The sequence below is a fragment of the Eumetopias jubatus genome, unplaced genomic scaffold, assembly GCF_037043125.1.
Source record: "Eumetopias jubatus isolate StellerSeaLion01/CBP00866 unplaced genomic scaffold, mEumJub1_p1.0 scaffold_4, whole genome shotgun sequence".
NCBI lineage: Eukaryota > Metazoa > Chordata > Mammalia > Carnivora > Otariidae > Eumetopias > Eumetopias jubatus.
In genome coordinates, this window is record NW_028274810.1 from 166211585 (window position 1) to 166239425 (window position 27841).

General features: G+C 39.6%; 1 protein-coding gene and 1 non-coding gene across 3 annotated transcripts; one reads left to right on the forward strand and one right to left on the reverse strand.

Moving 5' to 3' along the window:
• Positions 1-1310: 1310 nt before the first annotated feature.
• Positions 1311-26253, reverse strand: LY96 (lymphocyte antigen 96). 2 transcript variants are annotated; one of them, XM_028109640.1, is made up of 5 exons: positions 26049-26252; positions 15650-15739; positions 9911-10039; positions 2179-2231; positions 1311-1437 (listed from the first exon to the last, which is right to left on the reverse strand). In XM_028109640.1, the coding sequence occupies exons 1-5, from the start codon at positions 26158-26160 to the stop codon at positions 1339-1341; spliced, it is 483 nt and encodes a 160-aa protein (XP_027965441.1). In that variant the 5' UTR covers positions 26161-26252; the 3' UTR covers positions 1311-1338. The 2 variants fall into 2 exon arrangements, with proteins under 2 accessions (XP_027965441.1, XP_027965449.1); XM_028109648.2 differs by lacking the exon at positions 15650-15739 and having other exon boundaries at positions 26049-26253.
• Positions 18746-18852, forward strand: LOC114216840 (U6 spliceosomal RNA). The gene has a single exon (XR_003610846.2). It is a non-coding gene; the product is annotated as a U6 spliceosomal RNA (small nuclear RNA).
• Positions 26254-27841: the final 1588 nt, after the last annotated feature.

Below are 27841 nucleotides of genomic sequence, written 5' to 3' on the forward strand. Positions count from 1 at the left end.
ACTATGTTAGGTGCTGACTCAAGAGTGGTGAGCCTAACTGGGCTGACTACACTACCTGGGCTCACGGAGCTTAGTCTAGTGATAGATGATCAAAATAATGACAAAATGAGTGTTAAGTATTGGAAGGAAGGGACACAAGTCTACAAAAGTATATCACAAAGAAAGCTAGCCCTACCTGGACTAGATAAAGGGGAGTGGAGCAAAAGGACTTGGGGAGGGAGAAAACCACAGGGGACTGGTAATTAGGCTCCATGTTATATGATTTCTCTATGATTTTGCTCAGGACTGCCTCTGTTTAGCATCAAAAGTGTTAAGAGTTGCACTCCATACTACCCACTGATGATTCCCTGAGGAAGTAGCCCCTGAGCCAGGAAAGATCCACACCCATTACAGAGGTGAAGGGGTAAAGGCAGGGCAGAGTGGAAGAGGAGAATAGAGCCAGAGGAAACTGTGGCTGAAGATTCTAGAGGTGAAGGACTGTGGTACATTCTGGAACACAGAAAGCAAGGGGAGACGTGGCGGGAGAAGAGGCTGGAGAGGGAAAGGGTGGCCAGGCTCTGGCAGGCTCTCCAGAAGATTGCAACTTTACCCTAAAAAGAATCAGAAGCCACAGGAAGGACCTGGTTTGGTTTCACTTCATTTTGTTCCATTTGCATTGTGGTGACATAACTGGACACGTATTTTGACAGTATTATGGAAACTGCCTTTGTGGAGAATACTTTACCAGAGGCACCTGACCAGGTGCAGGGAGATCAGTCAGGAGGCAGCTGAGTAGTCCAGGAGGCCAATGCTGGTAACTTGCCCCAGAGTAGAGAGGCAGGAAATGGGGAGAAGTCAACCAGTTCAAGAGATTTCACTACCTGTGTGTTACGGACTGAATTTTGTTCCTCCAAAATTCATATGCTTAAGTCCTACCCCCCCGCCAGCGCCTCAGAAGGTGACTGGATTTGTAGGTAGGGCCTTTAAAGAGGTAATTAAGGTAAAAGGAGGTCATTAGGGTAGGCTCTAAACCAGTGTGCCTGGTGTCCTTATAACAAGAGATTAGGACACACACACACACACACACACACACACACACACACACACAGAGGGAAAACCATGTGAAGATACTTGGAAGGTGGTCATCTCCAAGTCAAAGGGAGAGGCCCTAAGAGGAACCAAACCTACCCACAATTTTATCTCGCATTTCTAGCATCCAGAACTGTGAGAAAACAAATTTCTAATTGTTCAGGCCACCCAAGCTGTGCTACTTGTTATGGCAGACATTAATACACTATGAAAGATAAAATTTAAGTGAACAATACGACCTCTGAAAAATAAAAATATACTTTATTTATTCTAATTGAAATCAGGGTGGTGTATGATGGTAAAATTCAAACAAAAGAGCGTTTCTTCAGGATCTCCAGAGATGGCTTCTGCAACACATTTGTATTGTCCCTAAAAGGAGGAATAAGAAATACAAGCAAATAAAATGTTAGATGCTTCTATTTTGTAAGACTTTTATAAGAACTTTGTCTTAGTAGAAGGAAGCCATTTAAATTAAATTGGTTATCATTATCTTGGTTTTCTAATGAGATGAAATTTTGTATGCCTTTGAATTCAGCGAGCATAAACCTATTTATTTCCCAATTACAAGAGGATGTTTTTTAATAATTGTTTGAAACAAGCCTGTGAGATTTTCAAACATTCAATATCCTTTAGAACAAAATAGGTAAGGAATATGCATTCTTGAAGACTATTTTAAAAATGGTCACGCAAAGTGAAACATGTACAAAATTTCATTGCCAGGTATCTAATGCAAATACCTAAAATTACATTATTACTATTCATGGAGGCAGTTACAAAGTCATACACAGCGGCCGGTCGTACAGTACTTTCACCCAAAGATCATTCACCAGATTAATAATGAGTATTTGAATTACTTTTAGCCATGTATATTAGAGGAAAAACATGAAGTGCAAAAGAGCTTTCTTTTGTGTTACTTTTCCATATTTCCATATTCCACGGAAAGAAGAAATACAAAATACCCAAAACTAAGTAAAAGTGAAAAACACAGTCTTAAAACACCTTAATACTGAATAGCAATTTTTGAAGTTGTGAATGGCTTGTTTCAAATTCTTAACATATTTGCTACTTTGCAAAAGATTCTCAAGAAAGTACAAATGACTTGAGCAATACCTTAGAAAATCGTAATCCCGTGAAGGAGAAGGATACTGTGGTATTCACAGTCTCTACAAACAAAATACAAAATACAAAAAGTTATATTGGTCATCATCGGGTGATTTTTTTTTTTTTTAATGTCGTATGGAGCGCACCTTCTACACCGCTGCTAGCAGAGGTGATCCCAAGAAAATTGTAGAAGTAGTGAGTTTTGTATCCTGGCTATGATTCTCCGATGGCACTCTCTGCCAACCCCAAGCGTCTCTCAGTATCAGCTCCTATTTCATCCCTCGGGGGATGCAAAATTTGAAGGCCTACTAGTCTCAACAGTGAATGAATGAGCAAGCCAGTGCTCATAGGCATCATCCCAAATTAGATATGTGCATATTTAATACTGCTGCTCCTTCAGCAGAGTATAACAGATCTTCCTAAAAGTGGAGGAGAGAGTTGGGGGGCAGCCAGGATACCAAATCTCCTTCCAGTCCCGCCACTGAGAAGCCTAAGTAGTCACATTTGAAATGCATGGCCATGGGCCCGAGCCTGCAGAAGCTGTGGAAGACAGAAGTGCAGGAAAAACCACACTCCACCGACCTAATCAGAAACACCAAAGGAGTGAACTTACGGGATCAGGATAGAAAAGTAGAAATGTTTTGAATCTCTAACAAAAGCAATAGTGGCCAAAAGTCTCTTTTAAAGTAATGGTTATTGTTCTCTTAACTAGCTAAAGACAATCCTTAATAGCAAATGAATGGATTATGTCTCTGTGTGTATGTATATATATATATGTATGTATATACTTCTATTTTCATAAAAAAGCACCTATTTGCTTCTGGGTATCTCCTTAATAGGGGTGTTAATACACTGAGATCTTAGTTCTTGAGCTCAGTAAAGTGATCTTGTCTTCATGATGTTATGATTTCTTTCATTCAAGGCCAATCCAATTCAAATGTAATAGTTCAACAAGTATTTATTGAAAGCTACTCTTACCAGGGACTGAGGAGACAAGGGCTAGTACACACTGTTCCTTCCCTCAGAGAGTTAACATCTATGGGGATATAGGCATGCAAAGAAACCATTCCAAATACAATGCCCTAAAAAGATGTAGCAAGGATAAAAGCAGCATACAGCATTTTTGGTAAGAGTGATGGTTCTGAGTCTGAATCTCAGCTCCTCTACTTACTTGGAGTGTGGCCTTGGGCAAGTCACTTAGCTTCTCTGTGCTTTGGTAAAATGGCAATGGATTATAACACCGCTCTCATAGGATTAACATGAAGGCTATAAGAGCTAAGATATGTATGTGCTTAGAACAATGCCTAGAACTTAGCACTCATTAAATGTTATTAATATTTGGGGGCACCTGGGTGGCTCAGTCAGTTAGGCGGCTGCCTTCAGCTCAGATCATGATCTCTGGGTCCTGGGATCGCCCCTGTTCAGCAGGGACCCTGCTTCTCCCTCTGCCCTTCCCCCAGGGCTTAGGCTCTCTCTCTCAAATAAATAAATAAAATATTTTTTAAAAATGTTATTAACATTAAAATGTTGTTTATTAGAGCATTAAATATTATTCCTTCTCCTTTCTAGACCTTCTTCCCATGGCGTCTTGTGAATAACAATGATGTCTTAATAATTATCATTGATATTGTAGTTACTTCATTCACAAGATGCCATGGGAAGGGAATCTAGAAAAGAGAAGGAAGGGAGTTGAATCGTCACAGAGGTTGGGAAGGAAGGAAACGAAGGACATTCCAGGTGGCAGGAAAAAGAGAAGCAAAGGCGAGAAAGTGAAAATCAGTATGACTAATGCATACACCTGCAAGGGGCGCAGCATTATTAAAGCAAAGGAGAAGCGGGAGTGCTAAGAAGGAAATCTGAAGAAGTAAACATAAATGTGCTCAGATTCCACATCTGAGAGAATGGAGGCAATGAAAGAACATCCAAGGGTATGAAATGGTCAGACTGTGTTTAGAAAGATGGGTCACATGACCATATTGTGGACGGATTTAAGGGGGCACTAAGAGTCAGGGAGACCAGTTAGAGGCCAGGAGGCAGTGACGGCGGTGAAGAGAAGAGCAGGTAAATGCCCTCCGTGCCCACCAACTCAGGTGCCCCCCGCACAGACACTTACGGTCTATCTCATTAGCCTGCTGCTTTCCTTGAGAGTACTTCTCATAAACGGAATCTTATTTCATTTGAATGTTATTTTATGATCTTGTTTACTAGTCTATAAGCTCCATTGAGGACAGGGGCTTTGCTTTGGTCACTTTTGAATCTCTAGCTCCTACTGCCTGGTCCCTGAGTCCCTGGCTCAGCTACATAATTTACAAGGCCCAGTGCAAAACGGAAATGGGGGCTCCTTGATCAAAAAGCAGGAGAGACATCCTATTAAAGGTACAGAAATATAAAGCTTTCTTCCACAGTCTCTCTCTCTAGACTTGCCATGATATTTTTTATTTGCTATGTAGTATCATTTGAAGTCAAACAAAATTCTAAATTGCCATTCATCTTTATATTGTGCAATGACAGCTTTAAACACAAATATCAGAGCTTTTAACTCTAAGGCAGAATCACTGAAACGACACAACTTGTATTTGGTGGCTCATCCCCAGAAGGTATCTCAAGCTGAGAAAACTAACACAAGCTTGACTCAGGAAATTTGAAAGAAGGAAGAGAAGTTACCCCCAGACATGGAATGATCCAAGGGATGTTCTCTTGGCACAGAGTGAAAGGTGAGTATAGAAGCTCAAGGGCACCCAGGAGGCTGCTCCATGACTGGGGCACCTGCACAAAGCACGGACCTGACAGCTGCCTAAGGTCTCCCTCCCCCGTGCTGCCAGATGCCTCATGCCTCATGTCGGGTCAGAGAAGACAAATCAGGCTTCTTTCCTTCCCATAGGCCTGCTGTCCCATGAGTGACCCTCAAGGGTTTTGCAACCTCTGTGTAATACCTCCATGAGCTACCTGTTGGTGGGGAGGCAGTCCTGCCCCCACCTAGTCACCCACTAAACAATGCCGGTGCTGCCAGCCCAGGCGGTTGATCATAGCCACACCCCACTTCAGACACTGCAGGGCAACTTTGACTAATCCTGACCCTCCCTGCATCTAGGCTCCCACCAGGTAGCAGGGGTCACTGGCTGTAACTGGGGAGAGGGGTACCAAGCAGGATGGGACAGTGGGGCATGCACGCAACTCCCCTAGATGGGTCTTGGCTCCCTGCTGCCCACTGCTCTGCTGGCACCCTGGGCCCTGTTGTTCCGCCTGCTTGTGCTCTCCCTCTCTCTGTCTCTGACGAATAAATAAAATCTTTAAAAAAAAATATGCCTTTGAAATATCCATTTATTTATTTTCAAATGTGGGTTTTTTTGAAGATTTTATTTATTTGAGAGAGAGAGCAGGGGGAAGGGGCAGAGAGAGAGGGTCAGGGAGACTCCCTGATGAGCATGGAGCCTGACACAGGGCTTAATCCCAGGATTCTGAGATCATGACCTGAGCCGAAGGCAGACACTTAACCGACTGAGCTACCCAGGTGCCCCTCAAATGTGTTGTTATTTTTTTTAAGATTGATTGATTTATTTATTTATTTATTTATTTATTTATTTATTTGAGAGAGTGAGAATGAGAGCGAGAGAGAGTACATGAGAGGGGGGAGGGTCAGAGGGAGAAGCAGGCTCCCTGCTGAGCAGGGAGCTCAATACCGGGACTCCAGGATCATGACCTGAGCCGAAGGCAGTCACCTAACCAACTGAGCCACTCAACCAACTGAGCCACCCAGGCGCCCCCTCAAATGTGTTTTTAAAAGAAACAAAGGGGTGTGTGTGTGTGTGTGTGTGTGTGTGTGTGTGTGTGTAAGAAGTGGTAATATTATGGGTAATCTTTATTTTATTTTTGCTTCCGTACATTTTCTAAATATGATATCCTAGAAATATATGACTTTTGTAACAAATACAAAAAAGAAAATTATTTTAAAAGTGGATATGTATGGTACTTACTAATTTGATTCCCAAATTTTCAAGGGTCTCTTGATAGCATCAGTGCTTTGTAAATCAGAATGCCCTGAGCTCTGAGCCCATATATCAGCTACCAGATGGACATGTTTATTTGAATGTTCCAAAATTACCTTGAGCTCGATATGCCCAAACCTGAACCCATTGCTTTCTTTTTAAAAATCTGCCCCTTCTTCTGCATCCATCATTTCAGATAATGGCATTTCTGCTAATCCCAGTCACTGGCCCTCTACCAGCCCTTGATTTTCCCTAATCTTTGCCTGCCACATCAAATAAATCAGCATATCCTGCCAATTCTGTCTCCAAATATGCCTTCTCTCTTCTCCTCCCCTCTGCTCCCAGGCTGCCATCTTTGTTCAGACTTCATGGTCTCTCACATAGCCTCCTGGCTGGTCTTCCTTCCATCCCAGTTTCCTGCCTCAGCCAACCCCCGCCTCCTTCCATATGGACACCAGTTATCTGCAAAACTGAAAATCTCTGTGGGTCATCCCTACCCACTGATGACAAGATGCAGGCCAATATTTTGTGCATGACTTACGTGCTCACCCCTGCCCCCTTTCCTAGGCTCATCTCCAGCAATTCCCCACAGCACATTCTGCTCCAGCTACAAAAAAACTACTCTCCAAATAAACCATATTCTTTCATGGCTACATGTGTTTGCCTCTGCTGTTTCCTCTCCAAGGAATGCCCTTCCTCCTCCTCTCTGATTTTCTCAGATTCAAGATTTTAATAACATAATCTCTGAAACCTTATCTGAGTTCTGTCACAGCAAATTGAGAACTATATAGTTAAAACTAGGAGCATGTAATTCTATTGGCATTTATGACATTTCATTATAATTTTTGTTCCCGTGACTTTCCCAGAACAGAGGGACCTTCTGAGGAGGGAGACCCTCTCATTCAACTTTGGATCACCAAAGCCTAAATCATGACTCGCTCAAATTAGGTTCAACAGATGTTTGTGGAAGGAAATGAGGAAGGGAGGGAAAAGCCAGCAGACTGGGTTGAGTCTGACACATCTTAGATCTCAAGAAAGTGAAATTTTAAAAATTCAGATAAAATGTCAACATAATCTCACAGAGATTAGGTGGGATTGTGAAACAATTGTTTAAAAAAAAAAACAACAGTAATCTTCCAAGAGGGTTTTATGTTTTTGTTTTTGTTTTTCCAAAGAGAAATCATGGTACAGGGGAAGAGTGGGCCTTAAGAGTCATGAGACTACTCTGTTACTAGTTCTCCAAATGGCCAAGGATACATTACTGGGTCACTCCAGGCATCAGTCTCCTCACTTGTAAAAATGACAGGACTGTAAAATCAGGGAAAAAAAGGACCCTTTTACCCACATGAGTATTTATTATTCGAGAACCATACTTCTTGAATTCTTATTCTGAGCACTGTACTAACCTTTTTTTTAATATGCATTTTCTAATTATATCCTTAAAATCCTGTTCAATAGGTTTCACTGTCCCCATTTTACAGATTAGGAAAATGAGGCCAATAGAGGTTAAATAACCCACCCAAGGCCACATTGTTGGTAGGTGGAAAAGCTGGGACAGAGACTCAGGTCTTTCCAACTCTGAGCCCAGACTTAGAAGCAATGCCAGCTCCATAATTTGCATATGGTTTGGGGGTGGCAGGCAAGTCAGAGCCATGGAGAGATGGTTGGCTAGGAGATATATCTCAAAGCTTCACTTGCATAGCAAAAAAACTGATGTACTTAGAAACAATTTTCTTAATGACTGCTAGGAAATGTATAATCAAATTGATATAAATGTCAAAGCCAGTATAAGCCTCATATGAATTTTTATACCACTCTCATTCCATTAATTCCCAGCCCTTATTTTCCACTTTTTGTCCCATCTACATCTAATTTATGCTATGTTGTTAAATTTAATGTATGCATGTAAACTACTAAAATCTTTTTTTTTTTTTTTTAAGAGAGAGAGAGCTGGGGGAGAGTGTGGTGCAGAGTGGGAGAGAGAGAGAGAGAAAGAATCCCAAGCCGACTCCCCACTGAGCAGGGAGCCTAACACAGGGCTCAATCTCACCTGAGAAACCCTGAGATCATGACTTGAGCCGAAATCAAGAATCAGATGCTTGGCCAACTGAGCCAGCCAGGCACCCCTACCTAAAACCTTTTTTTTAAATAAGAGGGACCACAGGTTAATGATAACTAATTGTATAGGAAAATATTCAACTGCAATAGTAATTTTTAAATGTTAATAAAACAACTGGTGGGTTTTTTTTAACCTAATAGTTTTGTTGTTGTTGTTGTTGTTTTTCAGATTTTGTTTATTTATTTGACAGAGAGAGATTGAGAGAGATCACAAGTAGGCAGACAGGCAGGCAAAGGGAGAGGGAGAAGCAGGCTCCCTGCAGGGCTCAATCCCAGGACACTGGGATCATGACCTGAGCCGAAGGCAGACACTTAACCGACTGAGCCACCCAGGAAGCCCCCAATAGTTTTTTTTTTAACTTCTTTATTTTTTAGATGATAACGTCCACTGTTAACAAGACAGAGATTAAACTACTGTACATAACATTGCTGGTGATATAATGTATAAATTGATACATTCCTTTAGAAAAGCAATTTGGCCTATGTAAACAAAACCACAAATACAGTCAACCCTCTTAAGCTCAGCTATTTCCCAGGGAGTTATATGTAACTCCTTGCAAACATATTCAAATATAAAATATGAGAAAAATTATATACAGAAATATATTTATTACAATATTATTTATAATAGTAAAAATATCATAAGGAAACTAATGTCCAACAGGAGAATGGTTAAGTAAACCAGAGCATACCCATTAAGGGAGATGTTTCATTATGTAATGTTTATACTTTGGTTTTTGAACCACATGGATCAACTACTCAAAAAATTGAATACAATAATTTTTAAAAAGAAAATTACTGGGGCACCTGGCTGGCTCAGCTGGTAGAGCATGTGACTCTTGATCTTGGGGCTGTAAGTTCAAGCCCCATGTTGGTATAGAGATTACTTAAAAATAAAATCTTAAAAAAAAAACTATTATAGTGTAGCATACTTATGAGTACATAAGCAATGCACATACATTGAAAAACCAGAAGGAAATACTCCAAAATGTTTTTAGAAATATGATTCTGTGATATTTTTATTGTTTATACTTCCCAATTTTTGGTAATGTGACTGTATAATATTTATAAACATTGAAACTATGTAAAATGCTAGTTTAAAAATTATTAAGGAAAAATTCATGAGTTTGCAATAAGTAGCCTTTAAGATCCTAAGCTCTGAAATTTTGTGATTCTGTGAATAACATCAGGGTGGAAAAAAATGGGGGAAGACATTGAAGAAAACACTAGAAAAATCTAGTGAGGTTTTTTTTTTTAATAAAATTTTTTTAATTCCCTTTTTTTTCTTTCCCCTCTGATTCCACCAATCCTATTCCCTTGGCTGTGGTTCAGTGAGTTTCTATAAAAAATAATAAGTGTAATGTTTAGAAAAAGGGATCTATAACCAATGGTAAATGTACAATATTAATCTGAACAAGGTAAAAATTTTAATATATCTTCAAACACACTTAAGTAAGTACCATCTTCACAATTCAATGACATAATTGTAAAATGTTGTTTAAGCTGCTAAAAGTAAAAACTTTGGATGAAAAAAATTATTAGAAAAGGAACTGCACATTTTCAGTGCATTTAATATTCAGAACATTCTCATAAACTATTCTGTTCTATTCTGAAAATAATATGAATTGAATGCTTACCTCCCTTCAGAGCTCTGCAGAAAGAATAAAGATCATCAGATCCTCGGCAAATAACTTCTTTGCGCATTGGAAAATGCATGGAGTGAAAAGATATATAGAGATTGAAATATAATTTTTTAATATCTCTTCCTTAAAAAGAAAAAAAATCCCATTAGTCCTTCAAAGAATAGATTCCTTTATAAATAATAATTAACATGTACTGTACCATATACTTAAAGCATGCCAGCACCTTTCCTATATTATTTCATTTAATCATCACAACAACTTACCATGTGGGCATTGCTATCCCTCTGTAACAGATGAGAAAACTGAAGTTCTGAGAGGATAATTAGTGGAATGTAACCAAACAGGATATTCCACAGTAAGAATTATGTATGCTGTGCCTGAAAAGAGAGGAGCCTATGTTTTTGAGAAAACTATCAAACGGAAATGTAAAATTTACAGTTCTGCTAGGAAGTTCAAGAAAAAAGACATGGAAAGGAAAGGAAATGAGGATAATCAACTCATGCCCACTTTTTTAGGAGATTTGATGAAAGAGTTCGTGGAGAATAGAACAACCTCTTGATTAAAAATTACATGAGTTAGGGGCACCTGGGTGGCTCAGTCGTTAAGCATCTGCCTTCGGCTCAGGTCATGATCCCAGGGTCCTGGGATCAAGCCCCACATTGGGCTCCCTGTTCAGCGGGAAGCCTGCTTCTCCCTCTCCCTCTCCCATTCCCCTTGCTTGTGTTCCCTCTCTCGCTGTGTCTCTCTCTGTCAAATAAATAAAATCTTAAAAAAAAGAAAATAATATACATGAGTTATCTTATTATTTCTTCATGGTCTCCATAGTACCATTTAACATGGAAAATTCCAGTAAACACTGCATTTTGCTCAACCCTTCTAATTCATTTGGTTGGTCCAACTGGAAAATATGTACAATCTTTTTTATGATAAAAACAATTATTGTTTTTTTTAAAGTTATTACCTATTCTTCTCAAACTATTAAAGAAAATAGCAGCCATCAAAAAAAAAAAAAGAAATCTTGCCATTTGCAATGACGTGGACAGAACTAGAGGGTATTATGCTAAGCGAAATAAGTCAATCAGAGAAAGACAATTACCATATGATCTCACTGATATGTGGAATTTAAGAAACAAAACAGAGGATCATAGGGGAAGAGAAGAAAAAATAAAACAAGACAAAACCAGAGAGGGAGACAAACCATAAGAGACTCTTAATCATGGGAAACAAACTGAGGGTTGCTAGAAGGGAGGGGATTGGACGGAAGGGGTAACTGGATGATGGACATTAAGGAGGGCATGTGAGGTAATGAGCACTGGGTATTGTTTAAGACTGATGAATCACAGACCTGTATCCCTGAAACAAATAATACATTATATCTTTATAAAAAAAAAACAAACCTATTCTAAAAAACAGAAGAGGAAGAAAAGCTTCCAGATTCATTCTATGAGGCCAAGCACTACTCTGACACCAAAACCAGATAAAGACACTACAGAAAAAGAGATCTATGGATCAGTATCTCTGATGAATGAAGATGCAAAAAACATCCTTAACAAAATATTAACAAACCAAATCCAGCAACACGTTAAAAAATCATTCACCATGATCAAGTAGGACTTATTCCAGGGATACAAGGATGGTTCATATTCACAAATCAATCAACATGATACCTCATGTTAACAAGAGAAAGAATAAAAACTATATGATCATTTCAGTAGATGCAGGAAAAGCATTTGACAAAGTAAAACATCCACTCATGGTAAAAACTCTCAACAAAGTAAGTTTAGCGGGAACATACCTCAACATAATAAAGGCCCTATATGAAAAACCCACAGCTAACATCATACTCCAGGGGGAAAAACTGAGAGCTTTTCCTCTAAGATCAGGAACAAGACAAGGATGTTTACTCTGACCACTTTTATTCAACATAGTACTAGAAGTCCTAGCCACAGCAATCAGACAGCAAAAAGAAATAAAAAGCATCCAAATTGGTAAGGAAGAAGTAAAACTTTCACTATTTGTAGATGACATGATACTATATAAAGAAAACCCTAAAGACTCCACCAGAAAACTACTGGAATTGATAAATGAGTTCAGTAGAGTCACAGGATAAAAAATTAATATACAGAAATCTATTGCATTTCTATACACTAATAATAAAGTAGCAAAAAGAAAAATTAAGAAAATCCCATTTACAACTGTACCAAAAGGAATAAAATACCTAGGAATAAACTTTACTAAGGAGGTGAAAGACCTATACTCTGAAAACTATAAAACACTGATGAAAGAAATTGAAGATGACACAAACAAATGGAAAAATATTCCATGCTCATGGATTGGGAGAACAAATATTGCAAAAATACCTATACTATCCAAAGCAATCTACAGATTTAATGCAATCCCTATCAAAATACTAAAACCATTTTCACAGAAATAGAACAAATAATCCTAAAACTTGTATGGAACAACAAAAGACCCCAAATAGCCAAAGTAATCCTGAAAAAGAACAAAGCTGGACATATCATAATTGCAGATTTCAAGATACACCACAAAGTGGTAGTAATTAAAAGAATATGGCACTGGCACAAAAATAGACACAGAGATCAATGGAACAAAATAGCCCAGAAATAAAGCCACAGTTGTATGGTCCTTTAATCTATGACAAAGGAGGCAAGAATATACAATGGGAAAAAGACAGTCTCTTCAACAAATAATACTGAGAAAACTGGATAGTCACATGCAAAAGAATGAAACTGTAACACTTTCTTATACCACACACAAAAATAAACTCAAAGTGGATTAAAATACCTAAATGTAAGACCTGAAACCATAAGATTCCTAGAAGAAAACAGGCAGTAATTTCTTTGACATCAGCCACAGAAACATTTTTCTAGATTTGTTTACTTTGACAAGGGAAACAAAAGCAAAATTAAACTATTGGGACTATACCAAAATAAAAAGCTTTTGCACAGCAAAGAAACCCATCAATAAAACAAAAAGACAGCCTGTTGAATAGGAGAAGATATTTACAAATGATAGATTCAATAAGGGATTAATATCCAAAATATATAAAGAACTTATACAACAACACCATAAAAACACAAAATAATCCAATTTTTAAAATATGACTAAATAATTATTTTGTTAGTGAATTAATAAAATGTTATATAAATGTCATATTTAGTGAATGATTAAGGTTATTTGTGGTGGCCACAGTGGTGAGGTACTCAAACCTCCCTTTTAAAGAACTGCTGGGAGAAGGAAGTGTAGTTGGCAGACAGCCTTTAGCTGCTGCACCTTCAGATCTATCTCCAGAAGCATCCAGAAGCCAAACTCCTATAATGTTCCTATTATGACCAAGGCTGCTCCTATAATAACCAAACTCCACAAGGACACTACAGTCAAACTACCCCTGCCTGTCATCAGACAGGAAATCTTTGCTCTAAGGCTCCCCATTGACCTGGCTCAGAGTATCTCAGGGATTCGTTTTGGTCTGATGACCATCTTACCAAATACTCTTTCCTTTCCTCTCTCATTTTTTTTAAAGATTTTATTTATTTATTTGAGAGAGAGAGAATGAGAACCAGAGAGCACGAGAGGGAAGAGCGTCAGAGGGAGAAGCAGACTCCCTGCTGAGCAGGGAGCCCGATGTGGGACTCGATCCCGGGACTCCAGGATCATGACCTGAGCCGAAGGCAGTTGCTTAACCAACTGAGCCACCCAGGCGCCCTCCTCTCTCATTTCAAAGGTATCAGACCTGCACATTAATCTGAATTCCCTCCTTGCCTACTCCGGCATTCTCTTCACTTTATTTTTCCCTGCACTTCCCCCAATAAATCTCTTGTATGTCTAATTCCTTTTTTAGTCCCTGCTTTTCAGAGAACCACAAGTACACTATAGTGTATTATTACTTAATAAAGTAATAATACAATACTACTTAGCCTAGAAGGATACATTCTGCTTCCTGTGTGTAAGGGCAAGAGGTTCACTTGAAAATGAGGTCATTTGTTATGTAAATAATCACTCCTGCCAAACATGGGGGGTGGGGGGGGCAGATAAAGCACACCACCTAAAGCAGAAAACAAAACCTGAGAAAAGAGGAAAAAAACATAGAACTTTAGCCAGGCAAAAACTTAGATTATTTCTTTCACCTTTGGCCAAGAAAGTGGAGTAAACAGAGTTGATTATTCTTTCCTCTGGGCTACCACTAAGCCTAAATGCTATCATGTCACTTATCATACAATATTATCTATAGATCTCTCTCTCTCCTACTGCACTGATTTTTGAAGGTCAAGAGAACATCTTATTTGTCAATGAATTCACAAGCCCTGTCACTATACTTGAAATACACTATGCATTTCTAAGTATTTTTTAATGAATACAGAAAGTTTCAAAATAAGTTTAAACAATTAGATTCAAGAAAATTAAAACACAAGTTTATTGTCTATATTTCTGGGTTCTCAGCTGTCTTTTGTCTTGTAAACTGGAGAACTAAAATCAGGGGGAAATGTTTAAGTTTATTTATGTGAAAGCACTTTGTAAAGTATAAGCTCCAAATATAAGTTAGGATGTAAGTGATATTGGTGATGACGAAAACAATAATGATAATGATGATGATTAGACTTGAAGTTTCCTAGGACTTACAGGCAACAGAGCTGACTAGGAGAGGAAGAACACTTTGTATGTTTTCACAGACCCTCATCCATTCTGATTCCAAGGGGAACACCCAAAGGAATGACAAATTAGAAAGTCTGAACCGACCTATAACTAATAAAGAGATTGAATAAGTAATAAAAAAATTTCCCAACAAAGAAAAGCCTAGGACCAGATGGCCTCACATGTAACCACCACAATTAATGGTGATTAATGGGTAATCACCATTACCCAACTTCATTTTTACTAAACTAATGATTACAAGTAAAATGATAGAGAGGAAAAACAAGACACAGCACAAAACAAAACCAAAAATTGCCTTCTTTCATCCCATTATCATCATAGTTTTCTCTAGAGGGTCATCTTTATTAAAAAAAAAAGTTGTGGCTTGCTCATATGCAGATCTTTGATTAGTGGAAACCCAGCTTTACTTACGAGCTGAATAGTTAATGGCTGACAAAGGATATACCTATTAGATTATTGGAAGTCTCGAGTTATTTCCATTTTTACCCCTATGTCATATGGAATCCCCTCCCCCATGAGTGTGAGCTAGCCTAGTGGCTTGCTTCTAACAAATAGCATACAGCAAAGGTGATAGAGTGACACTTCCATGATTAGCCTACATAAGATTGTGACTTCTATCTTGTTAGCTTGTCCCTCCTGCTGGCTTTGATGAAGAAAGAAGCTATGTTGAAAAGGCCCATATGGCAAGGAACTAACTGACTGCTGTCCAACAGCCAGACAGGAACGGAATACTGTCAACAACCACATGAGCTTAGAAGTGGATTCTTCCCTACTTGAACATTAGAAGAGACTCCAGTCCTGGCTGACACCTTAACTGAAACCTTGTGGGAGATCCTGAAGCAGACAAACTAAGCCATGCCTAGACTACTGACACACAAATACTGCAAGATAATAGATGTGTGCTGTTTTAAGCCACTAAAATTGTGGTACTTTGTTACACAGAAATGGAAAACCAATACATGTACATTTGGAACACAATCATTTATCATTAATACTTCTTGAATTACAAAACAAAAACATTTTGTTGAATTGAATTACAAAACAAAACATTGAACTTACTTGGAATGTAGTAAATATGCAAATATCCCCTGCTTCCCTTCAATGCTATACAGGGTTTAACATCTATTGAAATAGGAACTTTCATGTTATCTAAATGGAAGAATAAAGAGAATGTCAATAAATTATTATTAATCATTTCTAGTAAGTAGAGTGTTCTAAGTATCATTCCCCAAAAGATGCCATTAAAATCATGTAATGAGAAAAATTGGGGGTGGTTAAAAACATCTCCCTCCCTGGAGGAGTGATGTCAATAAAATGGCAGAGTAAGAAGTCCAAGACCCACTCCTTCCCCTCACAAACATACCAATTCTGCAACAACTCATGGACAAATTCCCTTTGCGAGAAATCAGAAACTAACTGAAAGTTTCCTGTATCCCAGGAGAATGTGAAATCAGACTCACCAAAGTCAGTAGAGGACGTCCTTTTACTAGACACCCTGCATCGGGCACAGCACAATCAGGAAAACAGCCCCTAGCCCCCAGCTTCACTCAAGAAGCAAGAGGTTAGTTCATGTATCCAGAGCCCCAAGTTTTCCAAGGGGAATACCCAAAGGAATGACAAATTAGAAAGTCTGAACCGACCTATAACTAATAAAGAGATTGAATAAGTAATAAAAAAATTTCCCAACAAAGAAAAGCCTAGGACCAGATGGCCTCACATGTAAAATTTACCACCAAGCATTTAAATAAGAATTAATACCAATCCTCAAACTCCTTCAAAAATTTGAAAGGGACCGTTTCCAAACTTATTTTTATGAGCCCAGCATTACCCTGATACTAAAACCAGACAAAGACGCCACAAGAAAAGAAAATTACAGGCCAATATCTCCAATAAATGTAGATGCAAAATTCTATAGACTGAAGGATAAAAATCACATGGTTATCTCAATAGATACAGAAAATGCATTTGACAAAATTTAATACCTTTTTTGTGATAAAAACTCTCAACAAACTAGGATTAGAGGAAATGGCCTCAACATAATAAAAACCATATATGAAAAGTCCATAGCTAACATTACACTCAATGGTAAAAAACTGAAAGTTTTTCCTCTAAGATTAGAAAGAAAGCAAGGATACCCACTCCTTACATAGCACCAGAAGACCTAGTCAGATCAATTAGGCAAGAAAAATAAATAAAAAGCATCCAAATTGGAAAGGAAGAAGTAAAATTTTCCTTGCATGCAGACGTGATTTCTTTTTTTTTTAAAGATTTTGTTTTGGCGGCACCTGGGTGGCTCAGTGGGTTAAGCCACCAGAGTCCTGGGATGGAGCCCAGAGCTGCGGTCCCTGGCTCCGCGGGGAGGCTGCTTATCCCTCTCCCTCTGCCTGCCGCTCCCCCTGCTTGTGCATATGCGTTCTGTCAAATAAATAAAATCTTTAAACAAACAAATAAATAAATAAATAAATAAATAAAGTGGCCTACATACGGTGAAATACTATTCAGGCTTTAGAAAAAGAAGGAAATCTTGCAATACGCTACAGTATCAATGGATCCTATGAACATTATGCTAAAGGAAATAAGCTGGTTATATAAGGACAAATACTGCAGGACTCCACTCATATGAGGTATCTAAAATAGTCAAATTCATAGAGTGGTTGCTAGGGGCTGAAGGGGAGGAGGAGATGGGGAAATCCTAACCAACAGGCATAAAGTTTCTTTTTTTTTTTTTAGAGATTTAATTTATTTGTCAGAGAGAGAGAGAAAGAGGCAGGCAGAGGGAGAAGCAGGCTCCTTGCTGAGCAAGGAGCCAGATGTGGGACTTGACCCCAGGACCCTGGGATCACGACCTGAACCAAAGGCAGACCCTTAATCAACTGAGCCACCCAGGCATCCCAGGCATAAAGTTTCAACCAAGCAAGATGAATAAGTTCTAGAGCTCTGCTGTATGACACTGTGCCTATAGTCAACAATATTGTGTTGTACACTTAAATATTGAAGAGGGTAGATCTCATGTAAAATGTTCCTACCACAGTAAAATGAACTTTAAAATATTGTACAAATACAGAAAAGAAACCTCCCCATAACATAAATAGTGTTTAAATGGCCTAATATTGTTAAGGTGGAATTTGAAGATACTGAATTACTTTAAACTGTGTGGAGGAAAAAAACTCCCCAAAAAATATTTTCATAAAATTACTTGTTCTAACTTGGAACTTTTTAACCTTTTCCCATCAACATTGCTCTCTTTTTATCCACTGTCTTCACATTGCGTATGTTCCATTGGTTCAAAATAGAAAATATAGAGATCTGGTAAATGTTAAGTGAGTGAATAAATAAATGAATGAATAAGTTAATGAACAGTCTTCCTGAAGAGGGAGTTTCAAGAAAGGTATAGAAGAGTTCATAAAAGCACTGAGGAGCGGCAGTGGGGGGGCGATAACAGGTTTGTGTGGATTTGCCCCTGAATGCAACCCTTAAAATTAATGTTAGGGGTGCCTGGGTGGCTCAGTCGGTTAAGTGTCAGACTCTAATGGTTTTGGTTCAGGTCACCATCTCAGGGCCATAGGATCCAGCCCACAAGGGGCTCTGTGCTCAGCGCAGAATCTGCTTGAGAGTCTCTCTCTCCCTCTACCCCTGCTCACACTCAAATAAATAAATAAATAAATAAATAAATAAATAAATAAATAATAAATAACCTTTTAAAAAATCAATCTTAACATCTCTCACTCAATTGAGTTTACCTGCAACAAAATTCTCATAGAATGAATTATATTAACAGTCATTTCACCTAATCATGGATGTTCACAAATATTTGACCAAAAGATGTTCATCCCTAAATGGTTTATGACCAAAGAAAAAATGCCCAATTTGCAACATGGATGGCCTCTGAGGGCATTATACTAAATCAGACAGAGAAAGACAAATATCATATGATCTCTCTGATATGCGGAATCTACAAAGCAAAACAAAACACTAAATTTATAGATACAGAGAAGAGATTGGTAGTTGCCAGAGGTGGGCGATGGGTATGGACAAAAATGGGTGAAGGTGGTCCAAAGGTATAAACTTCCAGTTATAAAATAAGTCCTGGGATGTATACAGAATGGTGACTATAGTTAATAAAACTGTATTGTACATTTGAAAGTTGCTAATAGAGTGCTCGTTTCGGCAGCACATATACTAAAATTGGAACGACACAGAGAAGATTAGCATGGCCCCTGCACAAGGATGACAAGCAAATTCGTGAAGCGTTCCATATTAAAAAAAAAAAAAAGAAAGAAAGTTGCTAATAGAATATATCTTCAAAGTTCTCATCATAAAAGAAAATGTATAATTATGTGTGGTGATGGATATTAACCACACTTACTGTGATCATTTTGCGATACATACATATACCTAATATAATCTTATATGTCAATTATATCTCAATTAAAAATGTACAGAAGTGGTTGAATAACTAAATTTGTATACCTATATATTAAATTAATATGCAGTCATTAAAATGGATTTTTAGAATATTTAATGACATAGATGTTTATCGTATAGTATCAAGTTTTAAAAATATGTTTACCCAATAGTATACACAGTATGATTCTGGTGTTTTGTGGTTTTTAATATATACCTTTATATATTTAAAAGAATATTCACCAAAATTAGAATATTGACAGCGGCCAACTCAATTGTGAAAGGCTTAGGTTACCTTATGTCTTCGTTTTCACCTGTATTTTCAAAGATTTGCATAATTAATACCCATTATTACCTTTCTTAAGAAGAAAAAGGTTGTTAGGGTATTGAAATGTGGGCACTTTCATATGCATTACCAAGCATAGTGTAATGTGTGTCTTCTTTGCCAGCCATATCCTTATAGAAAATCCTCAGAGCAAGCAGACCAAAGACTCTGGAGCAGAAGCTGAGAACAAGTTAAAAGCAGTGAATCACCAGAGTCGTGTTACTAAGGGCAATTCTCTATTTCCAATTAAGGTTCCCACAGGTCTGAAATTGTCTGATTAGGAGGACAAGGTCAACAACTCAATTCAATCAGACAAATGTTTAGAGAGCCCCTGTGGGTACTCAGTGTTGGGCCAGGTATCACAGCAGGGTTGGCAGGGGCCAGGGGTGTTAGAGAGTGGAGAACAGAGATATGAGGCTTAGTCTTCACATCAGGAAATCTATGATTTTTCTGGGAGGACAAGACGAATATACAAAAAAATAATTAGATGTAAGAATCAGAAGATCATATAGCACTGTATGGAATGTGATTTTATTATTTACAAGGAATTGCTGGAGGATAGCTTCATTACTTTAAAGTCACAATGTATATGATAAAATCCTCTATTTGGTTTGTTACAGAAAGTGGTGACCAGTTTTAACAAATGCCCAGCACAAGAGGCTCCAACTTCCACTGCGACCATAAAGGTCAGCATTGCTAATCCATCATAGCACTTTTTCCCACTGAGCTCAGCCTCAGAATCTTTCTTAACAGGCAACTGCAGTTGGCACTGGAAATGAAAACAGTGCCCCTCTGAGTGTTGGCATTAAGTATTCTCGGAGGTCTAGGGAGGAAATGTTAGCTGGAGTTGAATCTTCATGGCACATCATTTTACCTCTTTAATGGAATTTCTGATACCTAAATATGCGGTCCCTTTGGACAGGGATGCCCTTGTCATCATCAGGCTAGAAATTCCTTCTTCTCCCTCAAAATGTATTCAAATATCATCAACATTGTTAAGCCTTCCTTGACTCCTCCACACCTCCCCACTCCCACAGTCACAGACACACTATCATTCATAGCACTGGACCATCCCTCAGTGCTCATTTGTAAATCTTTATTACAATTATTCATTTACATATCTGTCTTTTTTTAAGATTTTGTTTATTTATTTGACAGAGAGAGATATAGCAAGAGAGGGAACACAAGCAGGGGGTAGCGGGAGAGGGAGAAGCAGGCTTCCCGCTGAGCAGGGAGCCCGATGTGGGGCTCGATCCCAGGACCCTGGGATCATGACCTGAACCGAAGGTGGGCACGTAATGACTGAGCCACCCAGGTGCCCCTACATATCCGTCTTCTTCATAAAGATAGCACAACCCTTCAGGGCAGAAAGAATGTCTCTGTTTTTCATGTCTCTGGCACATAGCACAGTGCTAGACACATGGCAGATAACAAATGTGTGCTTATTCACTTTTGCTTGGCATCTATTATGTGACGAACATCTCTCTAGGCACTAAAAAAGAACAATGAAGAAGAAGCCATGGGCTCTGCTCTTGAGAAATGTACATGCCACTAAGAAACTCAAACAGGGTCATGGGACACAGAGTGAGTGTGTGGTAGAGATGGAGGAGTGGGGGGCCAGGGTGGTGGAGATACTTCAACTACATTACTCAGGGAGTGACAGGAAGGAACCAGGCCTGTGGAAACTGGACATAGAGTGTTTTAATCAGAAGGACTCCTAGTAAGTGCAGACTCAGAGGTGAGATGACTTTGATATGTTCAAGCAACAATAACAAAAACATGCACATACAGACACACACAAACATGCACACACAAAGACCATTATATGAGGTAACTAGAATAAGCAAATTCACAGAGACAGAAAGTAGAGTGGAAATTACCAGGAACTAGAGGGAGGGAGAAATGGGGAATTAGTGTTTAATGGGTACAGAGTTTCCGTTCAGGATTATGAAAATTCTGGAAAGGGATAGTGGTAATGATCACACAACACTGTGAATGTCCTCAGTGCCATTGAACTATCCACTTAAAGATGGTTAAAAGGGAAACTTTGATGTGTGTTATGTTGGTAATATAAACAATGATAATAATAAAGGCCAGTGTGGATGGCAAATAATGAGAGAGGGTGGGTGGGAATCACAGGGATCAGACAAGTAGGCAGGGGCCATCTGGAGGGGTCTTGGACGTCTTGGTATAAAATTGGGACTTCACTCTAATTATAGTGAAAAGCCACTGGAAAGCTTTAAGCAAGGAGAGTGACATTGCCTGACTTATTTGCATTTTCAAAAGACCTCCCTGGTCTCTGGGCCAAGAACAGGTTGTATGGGGACAAGAATCGAAGTAGAGAGAGGACAATCTGAAAGGCTCCTGCAGAGGCCAGAGGAGAGATGGGGGTATGAGTGGTGAGTAGAGGACAGTGAGAAGTAGCTGGCTTAAGAACATATTCTGGAGATAGTTAAAATGGGAATCATCAACACAATGAATGTGGGGGATAAGGAAAAGAAATAATTAAAGGATACCCCAGGTTGGGCAGGGGGCAGGGGTATTAGAGAGTGGAGAACAGAGATATGAGGCTTAGTCTTCACATCAGGAAGTCTATGATTTTTCTGGGAAGACAAGACCAACATACAAAAAATAATTAGATGTAAGAATCAAAAGATCATATGATGCAATGGGAAAGATAGGAAGAAGCGGGCTCAGCTTGGCATAGGTCAAGAGTTCTAGCTCCAAATGGCTATTGGGCTTCCCAGTGGCCATGCTGAGCTCATAGAATAAATGAATGAATCCTCACATTACAGTTACTCCCCCTACTACACATGAGACAAAAGCCAGAAGTTCCTTGAGGTTCCGGCTGTATCTCACATATCCTTTGCATTCTAAGTGTTCCTTAACATAATAACTAAACTCAATGCCTATTGAATAAAGCTTGTTAAACTAAATAAAATTCAGCTGACTTGACTTGACATGCTCTGTAGGACTTTGATGGACCACAAAAGGTTGGCATGAAACAGACAGGATATTTTAAGTTAGTGAACAGAAGAGGTACAACTAAAGGCCAGTGAAGAGGCTGGCCCATTCAGAGGGGGGAACACCAAGACACGGGGATATACCTGCTTAGCGTGGAGAGCCATGCTGCAAGCACACACCCAATCTGTCAGCTAGTCCTGTCAGCTCCATCTTCAGATTCCTTCCAGAATTTGACCCCTTCTCATCACCTCCACCATAGCTCCTTTGGTCCAAGTCACCATTACCTCTCTCACCTGGAGTACTGTGCAACAGCCTCAGCCTCACAACACATCTCCTCCTCCACCTGCACCCCGTTATGGATTATCGTCAACACAAGAGCCAGACCAAGCCTTGCTCGCAGTGGAAGATAAGCCATCCCCTGACCTACAAGGCCCCCCTCCCCCCATTTCTTTCTATGACCTCATCTTCTACTGCCTTCCCCCCCCTCACTCCATTGCAGCCACACTGGACGCCTTACTATCCTTCCAGCACACCAGACATGTCCCACATCAGGGCCTTTGTGTTCGCTCTTTGCTCTACCTCTTCCCTTAGATATCTTGCATGGCCTACTCCCTCAACTATTCCAGGTGTTTACTAAATGTCACTTTCCCAGGGATGCTTTCCTTGGTCATCCGACTTTATAATGCATCCCCATTATAAAGGGGATGCATTCCCCATCTCTGCTCTCTGTCCCCTCCCCTGCTCTACTTTTTTCTCACAGAAATTACCACCGTCTGACATGCTGAATATTTTACTGATAAAAACTCCTCGAGGAGGAGCCTGGGTGGCTCAGTCAGTTAAATGTCAGACTCTTGATTAGGCCCCGGTGGTGATCTCGGGTGGTCAGGGCAGAATCTGCTTGTTCCTCTCCCTCTACTCTTCCCCCACCCATTCTCTTTCTCTCTCTCTCAAAAAATAAATAAGTCTTAAAAAAAAAACTTCACAAGGGCAGGGACTTTTTTCTTTGTTGTTCACTACTATATAATATCCTCAGTGCTTAGAACAGACAGGCTAGATGCTCAGTAAATATTGGTTTAATTAAATGATCCATTAATTCTTGGGTTTCTGGACTACCTATAGCAAAAAAAAAAAAAAGGCTAGAACCGAATCTGAGTCTGATGATTCTAGTTTACAAGAGGGCATGTGTCCAGGGTCTTATGGACTGACACGGACACCCACATTTTCTGCCTTTTCCAAAGCTGAGGAACACACAGCTACTTCTTGCCATTTCTGTAGATTATAAACTGAATTGTGTGTCCCCTCCCACCCCCACCAAATTCATATGTTGAAATTCTAACCTCCCAGTACCTTACAATGTGACTATATTTGGAGATTTGGTCTTTAAACAAGAGATCAAGTTAAAAAGAAACTGTTAGGGTGAGGTCTTACTCCAATATGATCGCTGTCCCTACAAGAAAAGGAGATTTAGACACACAGGGAGTGCCAGGCATGAGTGCACACAGAGAAAAGACCATATAAAGACATGGCAAGAAGGTGGCCATCTGCAAGGAAGAAGGAAACAAATCTGCTGACCCTTGATCTTGGACTTCCAGCTCCCAGAACTGTGAGAAATAAATTTCTATCAAGTCACCCAGTCTCTGGTGTTTTGTTATGGCAGTCCTAGCAAACCGATACACTGTAAATACCCCATAGGTTCACCAAACGCAATTCACCCTCTCGGAAAGACTAAATCAGGTGGTGGTGTACCACCAGCTCCACAGGAATATCTACAGGAATCAGTGCTTCCGACACACCCGTTTTTGAGCTCAGCCAGGATAGATTCTCTAAGGTAGGGAAGCTAAGGACATGGCGGTGGCCATGGCCCCAAGCAGGGTTGTGCTGTAGCTTGCTCCCCTCAGTCCCTACAGCAGGGGGCAGCAGGAAAGGACCACAGGATTTCTCAGCATTAGACAGAAAGGCGTAAGATCCTCCCTCAAAGATCAAAAGATAAATCAGATTATTGTTACTAAAAGATTAAAAGCTTGAATAATAATAGGAAGTGTAATATAAATAAAGGCCATGTGCAACATGGCGCAGAGAAGGTGACATAATTGCGGCACCTGGCTGGCTCAGTAGGTAGAGCGTGTGACTCTCTCTCTTTTGTAAAAGCTTTATTTATTTGAGAAAGAGAGAGAGAGTGAATGTGTGGGAAGGGCAGGGGGAGAGAATCTTCAAGCAGACTCCCTGCTGAGCACAGAACCCAGATGTGGGACTCGATCCCACCACCCATGAGATCATGACCTGAGCCGAAATCAAGAGTCAGACGCTCAACTGACTGAGCCACCCAGGTGCCCCAGCATGTGACTCTTGATCTTGAGATTGTAAATTCAAGCCCCATGTTGGGTGTAAAGATTACTTAAAAATAAAATCTTTTTTTTTTTTTTTTTTTTTAAATAGAAGGTACATAAAAGCCAAAAGAAAGGAGACACTTGGCGGCAGAGTGGGCTAGGGAGGCTTCCTGGAGGGGGAGAGGTATACTGACCTTACAGGATGGAAAAATTTCAGAGATAAGTTGCAAGGGAATTCAGTTACAATCCACATATAGGAAAAAAGCCACAAGTGTAAGATTGGTCACACGGCTAAGTCTTGTTCTTATACCTGGCAATTACGCTAATTCCCTGGAAGTAACTTTATATTAGCATTTGCCAGAGTGTGTTTTTCAAGAAGTCAACACACACTCAAAAAATAAAATAAAATAAAATTGAAAATCTGGGGATTAAATAGGTTTCTTTCTTACAGAACTTCTCAGAACTCAAAGTACATTTGTAAATCTTCCCCAAGGATTAGACCATCAGTCCTTTTTCCCAATAGAATCTTAAGGAGCTAGCATTTTCGGAAGCATCAAACCTTCCTGATACCACTAATGGGTAGAAAAGACCAGTCAACCCATGATGAGCAAACCAGTGGAAAATACCAAACCACAACTGCAGTCTAGCCCTGATGCTGTGCTTTCAGACTGCAGACATCTGTAGAGAAATAGGGAGGAAAAACAAAAAAACAGTGATACAGCTAGTTAATAGCATAAGGGTATGGCTGATCTCAGGGTCATGAGATCAAGGCCTGCCTCAGCTGCACGCTGGGCGTGGAGCCTACTTGAGATTCTCTCTCACTCTCTCCCCCTGCCCCTCCCCCCATTAAAAAATCACTTTCATTTTACAGACAAAACAGCTGGGACACAGAGAAGCTAAGTACTTTTTGCTTGAGGTCACACAGCTAGTAACTGACAGAACCAGGCTAACATCCAATTAGGGAGATCATTCCCAGACTCCCCAAAAGTCACTGCCTCAAACACTTATAAAGAAGCTGTTATAGGCCCACTGCTGTGCTGAAGGAAAAAAAAAGATCACATACCAGAGCAATAATCAATTCCAAAAGGCAGCTAGGACTACTCTACCTTCTCAAGAAGAACCAGTAAGTCTTGGGGCTGAGGCAAAAGCTCAGAAGCAAAGAGTTCTGCCAAAACTGGAAAGAATCTGAAACTGGGCTCAAGGAGGAGAGAGTTAACCACAGGGAACAACAGAAACACTCGGAGGTCAAGTACAACACAGTTTAGAGACTTGCGAGGTCTGTGAAGGATGCAGAAAATCCACAAAGGACAGCAACCAGCCATCACCTTTCCACCAGCAGCGGCAGTGGGAACACACTGTCGTTTCCTGTGTCCCCTCCACAGCAGCGTAAAGTTCTTATGAAAACTTACCCTGAACCACTTGTTGCTGTTTTACTTACCACAATAGGTATACCAAACACTGGAATCAGAGGAGTTGCAGATCCAGTGTTGCTGCCCAGGTTCAGTGAATATGGAAGAAAACAGAGTGGAAAAAAGCATAAATGGGAACATGATTCAGTATCTCCAAAACTTTAAAAATACAAGGAGAATCGGCAACTAATCATCAGACTCTTCCCTTTCAGTAAACAGAAAGATTTAACTTAGTCATTGGTCACATGATTTCTGAGTTCCTGAATTTCCTCTTTTGAGTGTATGTGTTTAGTATTCGAGCACTTCCGGCAAGGGGAAAGAGGAAAATGATTTAGAATATATTCTTCTAGAACATGTAATGCAAATAAGGACACAGAACTTTAAAAACAAAACAAGGTACTTCCTGGTCAATAGTAACAAAACCAGTCTGTAGGTCTCCTTTAGAATCCCAACAGACTGCCACTCCTTTTCCATCTGCATTGCTATTCTTTTTTTTCTTTTTACAATTTTTTATACAATTTTTTTAAAGAATTTTTTTAAACATTTTTTTATTTGTTTGACAGAGAGAGCGAGCGAGAGAGGGAACACAAGCAGGGGGAGTGGGAGAGGGAGAAGCAGGCTTCCCGCTGAGCAGGGAGCCCAACACGGGGCTCAATCCCAGGACCCTGGGACCATGACCTGAGCCGAAGGCCGACGCCCAACGACTGAGCCACCCAGGTGCCCCTATACAACAATTTTTTATACAACAATTTCTCATGGCTCAGGGAGCTGGACCTCTAGGTCTGAACTGAATAGTATGATGCAAATTATTTCTGCTCTGCAACAGGTGCAGCCACAGGGCAGAGCCAGACTAGAGGAGACTGCAGACATGGGCTATTAGCTATACTTTTGCATTGTGGGCGGGGACCACACCAAGCTTGAGAATGCACCTACTTAAGCAAAGTATAGCTCCAGGGAATATTTTGAGCCCTGATAATGAGACGGTCATTATTTTGCATGTGGCATGTATTTCAAACTTCTCACTCTGTTCTAGAAAAATAGCTCATCTACTTAAAATCCTTTGTAGGACATAGTTTGGGATTAGTAGCCAGAAATAAAAATAGCATGGAGTCAGGGCCTAAAAATCTACAAGTTTAGAGGAAAATAATCATATGTTGGTAAAAGATTCCACTAAAGAACTATGCTACTTTCCCATTTTTAGAAAGGCAAAAATCTGTGGGAGGATGGGGAAATGGAAGTTGTTAATGGGTACTGAGTTTCAGGATTGGAAGATGAGAAGTTCTAGAGATCTGTTGCACAGCAATGTAAATATAGTTAACACTACTGAACTTGTGCTTAAAATTGGTTAAGATGGTAAATTTTATATTATATATTTTTTACCACATTTAAGAAATGAAAAAAAAAGAAGAAGAAGAAAAACCTATGAATGCCCCTAGTGGTCTCAAAAATACCATTTTCCCACTAAAAGGAACAAAGACTCTAGAGAAATTGCTGATTCCAGGTCTGGGGCAGAAAATGTGTAAGTGGAGCCTGGAACATCTTAGCATATTAGATAACCAATATGAAGACAGTTCCCAGTGACCAAAGATGGGTGTCTTATTGCTGCTGTAATGACTAACCACTAACTTAGGGGCTTAAAACAATACAAATGTATTCTCTTACAGTTCTGGGGGTCAGAAGTCTGAAATCAGTTTCACTGGGCCAAAGTCAAGGTGTCAGCAGAGCTGGTTCCTTCTGGAGACTCTGGGGGAAGAACTTGTTTCCTTACTTTTTCATCTTAGAGAACTGCAACCCATGTATTCCTACATCTTCAAAGTTCAGC